Genomic DNA, 11,892 nt, shown 5'->3' on the forward strand with positions numbered 1-11,892 from the left:
TTTTCTATTCTCAGAGTTACACTAGATGATAAAATTGAAAGTTATTTTGTTGCAAATGTGGCTTGGTGAGGATGCTTGTCTATCATACATGCCCTGGTCACTTGATTCCTCGGTACTACATAAACAGGAAAGGCCGTGGCACTGTGGCTCAAGTGGGTAGCCTTGAGCAAAAGAAGCACAGGGCCAGTGCCCAGGCCCAGGACTGGCAAAATAAAAAAAGCCATTGTTATGAAAGGATGTACATATTTCAAAGCAATTTCTTTTTCTTTTTTTTTTTCCCCCTTTTTGTTGATTGCGTGGCTTTACCTCTGGGCCTGGGAGCTCTCCCTGAGCTCTTCAGCCAAGGCCACTGCCCTACCCCTTGAGCACCAGCCCCACCTCTAGTTTCGTTTTTAGTGGTTAATTAGAGATATGAGTCTCACAGACTTTAGTGCCCAAGCTGGCTTTTGAACTGTGATGCTCAGATTTCAGCTTCCTGAGGAGCTAGGATTGTTCATTCATTCATTCTTTCCTTCCCTCCTTCTCTCCTTCCCTCCCCCCGCATCTTTTTCTGTGGGTCATGGGGCTTGAACGCTGGGCCTGGTTGCTGACCCTGAGCTCTTAAGCTGAAGGCTAGTGCTCTGCCACTTGGGCCATGGCCCCACTTCCCCTTTTCTAGTGATTAATTGGAGATAAGAGTCTCAGTTTTTGTTTCTTTTTTTTTTTTTTTTTTGCCAGTCCTGGGCTTGAGCTCAGGGCCTAAGCACTGTCCTTGGACTTTCTCAAGGCTAGAGCTCTACCACTTGAGCCTCAGCACCACTTCTGGCTTTTTTTCTATGTATGTGGTACCGAGGAATCGAACCCGGGTCTTCATGCATGCTAGGCAAGCACTTTAACCACTAGGCCAAACTCCCGGCCCCGAGTCTCAGTTTTTAGTGCCCAGGCTAGCTTTGAACCAAGATCCTTAGATCTCAGCTTCCTGAGTATCCACCATGCCTGGCAAAGCAATTTTTTTTTATCATTAAACTCATTTGTAAAATAAGGCACTGCAATCTAATCATCCATAATCCATACAGTGATGGATTCAATTTTGGGTTCGATTCCTTGGTACCACATACATAGAAACGGCTGAAAGTAGTGCTGTGGCTTAAGTTGTAGAGCACTAGCCTTGAGAAAGCTCCAGGATAGTGCCCAGGCCCCTGAGTTCAAGCTCCAGGACTGGCCAAAAAAATTTAAAAGGTTCATTAGAGGATTTTTTTCTTTTTTCTTGTTTGTTTTTTTTTTTTTTCCTATATTATTGTTGAGGTTTTATATGGAGAAGTTACAGTTACATTCCTCCGGTGGTGGGTGCATTACTTCTCAAACATTGATATCCCTTCTTATGTTTTTTTTGTCCCCCTTTCTATCCCCCATGACAGGATTTTTCAACCTCTTCAGTACTCATATTTACAAATAATTATTTGTTGTGGAGAGTTATCCTGTGTGAAAGCTAGGCGGTTTACTGGTTTCTCTGGTATAAATGTAAGGGAATAGATTGCCAGAGGGCTGAGTAAGTGGAGGTAGGAAGTATAAAATGTTTCAGAATTTTGGTTAGTGTTGACTGTCTAGAGATAAAAATAGTATAGGGAGGGGCTGGGAGTTTGGCCTAGTGGTAGAGTGCTTGCCTAGCATGCACGAAAACCGGGGTTCAATTCCTCAGTACTCCACATACATAGCAAAAAGCCGGAAGTGGTGCTGAGGCTCAAGTGGTAGAGTGCTAGCCTTGAGAAAGTCCAAGGACAGTGCTCAAGCCCTGAGCCCAAGCCCAGGACTGGTAAAAAAAAAAAAAAAATAGGATAGGGAGGAATTGACTTGCTGAATATATTCTGTTATGTCCAGTTACACGATCAGAAAAAGTGATTTTTCTTTATGCCATTATATCCATTCTATAAGTTATATGGTAATACAGGTGGGTTCTTTAAACGTGTGTGTGTATGTATGTGTGTGTATAGATTTTTGAGAAGCAGTGTTTGGGGAATTGATCAGTAATTACTACAGTCAGCACCATTATTACTAACATATTTTTGAGGTGTATAATCTCTGTAGTTCATTTTTCCATATAGCATAGAAATTGGGGGAGGGGTTGGTAGGCTTCTGGGCTTGAACTGTGACTTTTTCTGCTCAAGGCTACTACTCTGCCCCCTCCATTTTGGATAACTTGGAAGCATATAAACAGTAGATTATCTCTATCCAGTTGCATTTTTTGAAAAAAAATTATAATTATTGGTTGTAAGACTTGATCTCTGACCTTGGCACTGTCCTTGAGCCCTTCAGCTCAATGCTACCACCCTACCCCTTGAGCCACAGCACTACTTCTGGTTTGCTGGTGATTAATTTGGAGATAAGAGTCTTCTCATGGACTTTTCATTGCCTGGGCTGGCTTTGAATGGCTTGATGGCAATTCTCAGATCCCAGCCTTCTCAGTAGATAGAAGTACAGGCATGAACCACTGGTGCCTGGCTTTCATGTTGTTTTTGCTCTCCACCTTACAATTTGCAGGGTATATTCACTTGAAAATTACACTTATTTACTGTAATTTTACATTGGCTTTGTTACTTCCCTACTCAAATCTACTTTTTCTTCATGGTTGTATTCTATACTTGGTTAAAAATGCAGTAGAGGTAAGTGTAGCGTTAGATAAATTTTTTAGCTTGCTTTTAGATTTACTTGAAGCCAAAAAAATCTCTTAATGTGTTACAAAAGGAAAAAGAAATAGAAAAATAAGATTTAGGCTCTGATTAACAGGAAGACAGAAACATTACTGTTCTCAAATCAGTTTCTCTTACAGTTGAGTTAGCTGGTTGGTAGAAGTTTAGGCATTATGGAATCATGAAGGGTTTGTTTTTGTTTTGAGACAGTTTTACTATATAATGTATGTTGGCCTGGAACTCATGATCTCTACTTCACCCTCTTGAGTGGAGTGCTGTGATTAGGTCTGTGCCACCAACCATACCCTGATCTAAAGTCTCCCTCCCTCCCTCCCTCTTTCTTTCTTTTCTTTCTTTCTTGCCAATCCTAGGCTTGCGTTCAGGGCCTGAGAACTGTCCTTGCACTTTCTCAAGGCTAGAGCTCTACCACTTGAGCCTCAGCACCACTTTCATCTTTTTTCTATGTATGTGGTACTAAAGAATCGAACCCAGGTCTTCGTGCATGCTAGGCAAGCACTCTACCACTAGGCTAAACTCCCAGCCCTCATTTTTTATTTTAAGCTGTTAACAAACCTACTTTCTAATTGATCAACATTCCTAGGATGTAGCTGTGTGCCAGTGATTTGTACCTGTAATCAGGCAGTTGATATCTGAGGATTGTGGTTCAAAGCCAGTTCAGGCAGGAAAGTCCATGTGACTCCTATCTCCAGTTAACCACCAGAAGACTGGAAGTAACACCATGGCTCAAAAGTATTATATCACTGGACTTGAGCAAAAAAGCTCAGGGACGGCACACACACCCTCGTTTCAAGCTTCACGATCTACAGGAAAAAAAAAATTCCTAGATGTAAAGGATTTAACTAACTCTCATTTATTCTTAAGCTAATTTTGCTTGCCTGCCTGCCTTCTCTTTTCTTTCTCCCTTCCTTTCTTCCCTTCTTGTTTGACCAGTTATGGGGCTTGAACTCAGGGCCTAGGAACTGTCCTTGAGCTTCTTTTGCTCAAGGCTAATGCTCTACCACTTGAGCCATAGCACCACTTCCAACTTCTTTTGTGTATGTGGTACTGAGGAATTGAACTCAGGCCTTTGTGCATGCTAGGCAAGCCTTCTGAGATCTGAGAAGTCAGCCTGGGCAGGAAAGTCTGTGAAACTCTAGGTCACATTCCTAGCCCTCATAAATTTTTATGAGAATTGTGGCTAGCTTTTATTTTTGTTTGTTTGTTGGTCAAAGGGCTTGTACTCTGAACCTGGGTGCTATCCCTGAGTTCTTCGCAGCACCACTTCTCGTTAATTGGAAGTTTGAGTCTTAGGGACTTCTGTGCCCCACTGGCTTTGAACGGAGATACTCAGTTCTCAGCCTCCTGAGTAGATCTCTGCCTCTTGAGTAGCTGGCGTTGCATGCATGGGCCACCAAGACCCAGCTCCTCTTAGTTTTTAAAGTATGAACATACTTAATTTACATAATATTGGCATTTTAATTTGGCAGTGCTTTTGATTTTACATATGTGATTTTGGCCTCCTATAGTATACGTTTAACTGATACTAGTAATTTTAAGACATGGTGTAATTTTTTTCCCTTTCAGTATAATAATCATGAAATTCGTTCTGGAAAACACATCGGTGTCTGCATCTCAGTTGCCAACAATAGGCTTTTTGTGGGCTCTATTCCTAAGAGTAAAACCAAGGAACAGATTCTTGAGGAATTTAGCAAAGTAACAGGTAAGTTGGATTTATTTGGGAGTGGCATAACTTGTTTGGGGGGGATTTTACCTTGGTATTTTCCCTGGCTCTTTACTTAAGCCCTGAGCACCCTTTTTCCTGAACCACAGTTTCACTTCTGGCTTTTTGGTAGTTTACTGGAGACAAGGGTCTCATGGAATTTGCTCCCTTGGCTGGCTTTGAATTGTGATACTCAGGTTTCAGCCTCCTGAGTAACTAGGATTACAGATATGAATGAACTACTGGCACCTGATGGCACAAATTTTTGTTTTGTTTTTTCTTTACCAGTCCTGGGCCTTAAGCTCAGGGTCTATGCCCTGTCCCTAGGCTTTCTTAAGGCTAGAACTCTACCACTTGAGCCACAGCACCACTTCTGGCTTTTTTCTAGGTATGTGATACTGAGGAATTGAAACCAGGTCTTAGGGCATGGCATGCTAGACAAGCACTCTACCACTAGACCAAACTCCCAGCACAATTTTTTTGATACTGAAGCATTGTTACCAATACTATATTTGTTAGCTATTGAATCCTAGCACCACACTTTCATGAGTTATGTACGCCATTTCTGTAATGACAAAAGTAAGCACAAGTTTTGAGAATTAACTTCTTCAAAGTTTAGTAAGGAATGTAGGATTTGAACTTAGTTTGCAAAACCATTGTGCTTCCCTTGCTTTACAATGTTGAAGAACTTCATATGTTCTTTTTTTCTATGTGATATTCGTAGTGGAACTGCATTAAAGGAATAAGTATGGTTGCTATAAAACACAAATTATATTTTTACAAATATGGCTTAGTTTCCTTGAACTAAATATCTTTTACAAGGTTTTCCAACTTACAGATTGTTTGTGTTAGAAGAAATTTTTTTTCCCCTCTTCAAGTCCAAGGGATTGAACTCAGAGTCTGAGTATTGGCCTTGCATTTTCTCAAGGTTAGAGCTCTACCACTTGAGCCATAGCACCACTTTCAGCTTTGGTCCTGTCTGTCCCCCGTCCCCCGTCCCCCCTTCAATGTTTAGTAGATTAAGTCTTGCCAGTCTCCTATAAAACACTTGACATTTTTAGCTATGGTAAAATACTTGCTGTTTTCTTTGAAATAAGCTATTGAATGATACTGAAAGCCCGAACACACATTTTAGTGTTTATGTAATAAAAAGATCTTATGTTTCACCTGTTCATTTAGGTTCATATATTTTTGCTTAAAAATTCTATGAAAAACTTTAAAGAATTGAAAAAAAACTTGAAGTGGCTTGTAACTATTCTTTCGCTCCTATTTTTTGAGATAAGAATCTCACTGTACTCCAGGCTATCCTTTTTAACTTCTGGATCCTTCTAGCTCAACATTTAAGTGCTGAAGTTACAGATATTCTAATACATTAGCTTTGGCCTAGTGCTTGCCTGGCGTGCATGAAGACCCGGTTCGATTCCTTGGTAACACATACATAGAAAAAAAGCCAGAAGTAGTGCTGTGGCTCAAGTGGCAGAGTTCTAGCCTTGAGAAAGCCCAAGGATAGTGCTGAGATCAAGGCCTAGGACTGGGGGGGGGGGGGTCCTTCATAAAGATGGCTTGCTTAGGAAGAGTTTTTTTTTCCCATATTAATATTTAAATATTTGCTGTCCCTTGGTTATCTCATATTGTTACAATATTTCACCTTGTTATCTGATATATTTTGTATATGCTTAATTGGTTATTTGAAATTGGATAGGGAAGGGGGGAAATGAAGATGAGCAGGGATGGGGGGAATGGGGACCATGACATGAGAAAGTGTATCAGTGTTTGTGAAGTAATGCCCGTTCTATCTGGTGAATATAATGTAACCCTTCTATTAATTACAATAAAAATATGGAAGAAAGATTTTAGGAAAATAGTTTTGTGTGTTTTTTTTTTAATTTGATTTGAAGTTTATTTAATTTCACTGGAATAATTGCTTTCAGAGGGTCTCACAGATGTCATTTTATACCACCAACCGGATGACAAGAAAAAAAACAGAGGCTTTTGCTTTCTTGAATATGAAGATCACAAAACAGCTGCCCAGGCAAGGCGTAGGTTAATGAGTGGTAAAGTCAAGGTCTGGGGAAATGTTGGAACTGTTGAATGGGCTGATCCTATTGAAGATCCCGATCCTGAAGTTATGGCAAAGGTAATAAAGTTTAAAATTTTTTTTAAAGGTTGATGGGATGGATGACAAAGTGAATTGTATACTTTGTTTTTAATCATACCTGTGAAGAAACTTGAGAGAAATGTTTGTTGACAAGACCTTAGAGTCACATACTAGGAATGTATGTGTGGAAAGTGAATGAAAATATTTATTCATGGACACTTGGACATTATGATGTACTTAGCCATTTTTTAATGAGTTTTCATATTTATGTAGATTCTAAAGGTGATTTTTAAAAAAGTGTATGAATAGTAAGAGTGAACATGATTTTTGTATAATATGTCTACTGGCTGTAGACCAAGTGTTGTAGTTAAGTGTAGGCTGTTATTAGATATTCTGCTTCCCCAGTGTGTTCAGACACTCTGAGAATAAACATCTCTTGGTCAAAATTTTACATTTGCAGGTTGCAGGTATTTGCTATGGAATTTTTTAATAGAGGTCAAGTATTAAACACAACTAGCTCACTTTAATCTAGAGGTACATAAGTGAGGTAGAGTAAACCTTTGAATGTAATTAAAATGTTATTCATGATGGAAGATAGTTAGGTTTTTTTTTTTTTTTTTTGCAGGTGTTTGTCCTAGAGCTTGAATTTGGGAGTGTGAGCTGCTTTGGGAGCCAGGGGGTGGGGTGGGAAGTCATGGGACTTGAACTCTGGGTCTGGCTCTTCAGCTCAAGGCTACTGCCCTAGCTTTGAGTCATAATGCTGTAGTGGCTAATTGGAGATGAGCCTCAGGTTCTTTAGTGCCAGGGCTGGCTTTGTACCAGAGATCCTCAGATCTCAGCTTCTTTAATAGCTAAGATTATAGGCGTGAGCCAACATGCCTGGCTAGTGTGAGCTTTTTTTTTACTCAGGCTAGGACTCTATCACTTGGGACATAGGTCTACTACTGGCTTGTTGGTGATTAATTGGACAAATCTCAGTAGGTGGGCTGGCTTCAGATCTCAGCCTCTTGTGTATCTAGGAAATGCCACTGGCATTTAGCTGATAGTTGTAATTTGAGAAGCTTTGAAGATTAAGAGCAAGACCTGTGCATAACTAGAAATATATCCCCATAACCTAATCAGATTGTGTGTATGTTAGTCCTATAGCTTAAGATTAAATTAGGGCACCTTTAAGATTTTAGAATCGAGGCAGGTCCTAATTAATTAAATTTTAGAATCTACTAAGTATATACTATTGCCTTTATTTTTATCTTTTAAATATGAACCTAAGGTTTGTGGTTGCTTGACTGTTATATGGTTTTGTTTTATTTTATTATTTTGTGGGTCCTGGGCTTGGACTCTGGGCCTGGGTATTGTCCCTGAGCTGTTCGGCTCAAGGCTACCACCCTACCCTTGAGCCAAGTACCACTTCCCAGTTTCAAGACTTTAATTGGAGATAAGCTTCTCAAGTCCTTTTGTGCCTGGGCTGGCTTTGAACCTTAATCCTCACATCTCAGCTTCCTGAGTAGCTAGGATTACAGGTATGAGCCACTTTGCCCAGCTCCTATTATGGCTTTTGAGTCTTTGTTTTAGTCAGGTTGTTAGCAGCTAGGAAGCAAAAAGAAGAAAGAATATGTGCTGCAATCTTAGTGTATATCCCCTTGAGTCACACACCCCCAATTATCAGACTCTACTAGTAGGGTCCAGCCCCTGAAAGTTCATTTGGCATCCAATGTCATGGGCTGAGGATCAAGATCATAAGACACTGGTCTTCAAGATCCAAACTAGTCTAGTAAGACATATAGTCACTTCCTATTTCTTTCTCTTTCATTTTTTTTCGTGTGTGTGTGTGTGTGTGTGTGTGTGTGTGTGTGTGTGTATCTGTCTCTGTCTGTGAGGAGATTGAGAGTGTGCTTGAGGAAATGCTAGAGCATTTATCTAGCATGAATGAAACCCTGGGTATACTCTCTGTCTCCTTCACCCTTCCTCTCCTCTCTCCCCCCTTTCTCTGTCTCTCTCTCTTCTCTCCTCTCCCTCTCCCTCCTTCACCCTACCCCCTCCCTCTCTCCTCACCCCCCTTCTGTTATTGGGCATGCACTCTGGGCCTGGGCACTGTTCTTAAGCTCTTCAGCTCAAAGTTAGTGCTCTACCACTTTGAGACACAGCACCACTTCCAGTTTTCAAATGGTTAATTTGAGATAAGAGTCCCACAGCTCTTCATGCCCGGGCTGGCTTTGAACCGAGATCCTTAGATCTCAGCCTCCTGAGTAACTAGGATTACAGGTGTGAGTCACCATCCCTGGCCTTACAACTTTTTCTATTTATGTGGTACCAAGGAATTGAACTTGGGTCTTTGTGCATGCTAGGCGAGCACTCCTACCACTAGGCCAAATTCCAGGCCCCTGTGTCATAGATTTTTTTGTTGTTGTTATGGGGCTTGAACTCTGGGCCTGAGTGCTGACCCTGAGCTTCAGCTCAAAGCTACCACCTTATCCCTTTGAGCCGTTCCATGTCCCATTTTCTAGTGATTCATTGGAGATAAGACTCTTGCCTGGGCTGGCTTTGACCCGCAGAGCCACTTCGATCTGCTTCTCATAGATTTTTTTTTTTTAATCGATGTATAGAACACATATTGATTGCCTTTGATTTTTGGCAAGTATGAATTTTTTCCATTTTAATTTTATTGTCAGGATGTTGTGTAGAGGGGCAGATAATACATATGTCAAGTCATATATACTTGAACATTGTTAGCCCCTCCCACATTTCTCCCACTTTTTCCATATATATAGTTGGTTTTTTTTGTTTTGTTTTGTTATTTGGGGGTCTTTTGTGTTTTTTGGGTCAGGGGCTTGAACTCCAGACCTGGGCTTTGTTTCTGAGCCTCTTTGTGCTCAAGGCTAGCGCTCTAATATTTAGGCCTTAACACCACTTCTAGCCTTTTCTGTGTAGTAAGGAATTGAACCTAGGGCTTTGTACATGCTAGGAAGACATTCTACCACCAGGCCACACTATAGGCTCTGCATAGATTTTTATGTGAGCCTAAATTTCCGTCTCCTTTGGGTAAAAATAACCCAGGATCAGATTTTTAGGAAAGAATATTTGTGGTTTTGTTGAGAAGCTGCAAAAATGTCTTCTATAGGAGCTATTCTATTTTTGTTTCCCTGCTACCTCAATCTTATGGGCTCAATCTCAGTTTGTTATTAAGTTTTTTGGATTTTGGCAAATATATATACAGTATTTACCTCACAATTGTTTTAACTTTCTAATCCCTGAAGATAAATGATGGATGTTCAACATCTTTGCATTTTGTATCTTTTTTGATAAGGTGTTGAAGCAGTTTTCTTGGAAATTACTCATTAGACTTCAAAATGTTTTTTGTTTAAATATATCTCAGATACTCTACTAGTGGTTGTTCAAGTTAATTTTGTTAGGATGGGGTGATTGCATCTTACAAATGGAACTCTGGAGATACAGGGAATTTGTTTTTTTATTTCAGGTAAAAGTGCTGTTTGTACGCAACCTTGCCAATACTGTAACAGAAGAGATTTTAGAAAAGGCATTTAGTCAGTTTGGGAAACTGGAACGAGTGAAGAAACTAAAAGATTATGCTTTCATTCATTTTGATGAGCGAGATGGTGCTGTCAAGGTAAATAAGTGGTGGAATTAATCATAGGCATCTAAATTAGACTAACAACTTCCAGTCATAATAGAATCAGTATGTTTTAGAAATTGGAGGATACAGAGGTTATAAATTCCACTCAAGCAAACCATTATTTGCCTTAGTTTAGTGAGTTTGCTGATGTCCTGAGTAAAAGTAGTTGAAGGTACTAGATCATTAAACCTCACAATTCAACTTTATATCACTGACTGAGGCTTTCATCTTTCCAACTTTATAGTGATTTAAATTTTAAATTAGTCAATTGTTCAAAAAGACTTTTGTATTGATAATGGACTGATTTTTTTTTTAAAGGCTATGGAAGAAATGAATGGCAAGGACTTGGAGGGAGAAAACATTGAAATTGTTTTTGCTAAGCCACCAGATCAGAAAAGGAAAGAAAGAAAAGCTCAGAGGCAAGCAGCAAAGAATCAAATGTGAGTAAAATTTGTATACTTAAAAATAATATACTTAAAAATTTCAGTGTTGTGAACTTGAGAATGAATAGCAAGTGTCACTCAGACATACTAAATTATTTACATACCTCTCCCTTTAAGTGATGAATTAAAAGCTTTGTGTCATAATGGCCTGTGATTTAAAATAAATATTTATTGAAATGTGATGATGAGGGGCTGGAGGCATGCTGAGGCTCAGGTGGTAGAGCTCTGGCCTTGAGGAAAGTCCAAGGACAGTGCTCAGGCCCTGAGCTCAACTCCAGGACTGGCCTCTCCCCGCAAAAACGTGATGATGAAAGTAATTGTACATTTGAACATTGAACTTTTGTTCAGTAAATAATAGAATAATTTTTCTCCTTTTTTCCCCCCTAGTTCTGGGGATTGAACAGTTCCGGGGCTTAAGCACTGTCCTTGGGCTTTCTCAAGGTTTGAGTTCTATCACTTGAACACAATACCACTTCTGGCTTTTCCTATGCATGTAGTACCAAGTAATTGAACCTGAGTCTTTATGCATGCTAGGCAAGCACTCTTACCACTAGGCCAAACTCCTGGCCCCTCAAATATTTCTTACTGTATTTTATAGAAGTTTGTCCTGGAATGTTTTTGTGTTACTGGGTTAAACTGTGGAGTTCATTCTCCATGAGATAGGAGATAAGTCTCTAATTGTGATAGGCCTAAAGAGTTTTTGTCAATCTCTTATAACCTGTTTTCACTCCAAGGATTTCATAAATTTAAGAACAGATCTTGATCTAGACATGGTTGGCCCGTGTCTGTAATCCCAGCTTGGACCATGTATTGAAATCTGTCTCAAGAAATAAAAACATTGAAAATATAACTAATAAAAATGATCAGTTTTGCCAGGAGTTTGGCCTGGTGGTAGGTAGAGTGCTTGCCTGGCATGCACAAAGGCCTGGTTTTGATTCCTCAGTACCACATGCACAGAAAAAAGCTGGAAGTAGTGCTGTGGCTTAAGTGATACAGCTCTAGCCTTGAGAAAAGTCCAGTGCTCAGCTCTACAGCTGGCAAAAAAAAAAAAAAAATCAGTTTGAACTGGGCACTAGTGGCTTATATCTAATCCTAGCTACTCAGGAGTCTGAGGTCTGAGGATCGAGGTTCAAAGCCGATCTGGGCATTAAAGTCCCTATGAGACTCCTATCTCAAAGTAACCACTCAAAGACTGGAGGTGGAGTTGAGGCTTAAAGTGGTAGAGCCCTACCAAAAGAGTTTAGGGGGAAAGCACCTGGGCCTTGAGTTCAAGCTGCACAACTGACAGTAAATAAGTGAATTAATTAAATCATTGAAAAAAAAAAAACACCAAA

The 11,892-nt window shown here is 39.9% G+C and overlaps 1 protein-coding gene across 6 annotated transcripts in view; it reads left to right on the plus strand.

The window, feature by feature from the left end:
- Positions 1-11,892, plus strand: part of Syncrip (synaptotagmin binding cytoplasmic RNA interacting protein) — a 40,277-nt gene that overhangs the window by 18,469 nt on the left and 9,916 nt on the right. For all 6 annotated transcript variants that reach the window (XM_090338478.1, XM_090338479.1, XM_090338473.1 and 3 more), the window contains 4 exons: positions 4,251-4,386; positions 6,318-6,523; positions 9,960-10,109; positions 10,434-10,555. In XM_090338478.1, the coding sequence (XP_090194604.1) occupies positions 4,251-4,386; positions 6,318-6,523; positions 9,960-10,109; positions 10,434-10,555 (614 nt within the window). The remainder of the gene's footprint in view (positions 1-4,250; positions 4,387-6,317; positions 6,524-9,959; positions 10,110-10,433; positions 10,556-11,892) is intronic.

This window comes from Megascapheus bottae, chromosome 8 (genome assembly GCF_031878675.1).
Source record: "Megascapheus bottae isolate mThoBot1 chromosome 8, mThoBot2.hap1, whole genome shotgun sequence".
NCBI lineage: Eukaryota > Metazoa > Chordata > Mammalia > Rodentia > Geomyidae > Megascapheus > Megascapheus bottae.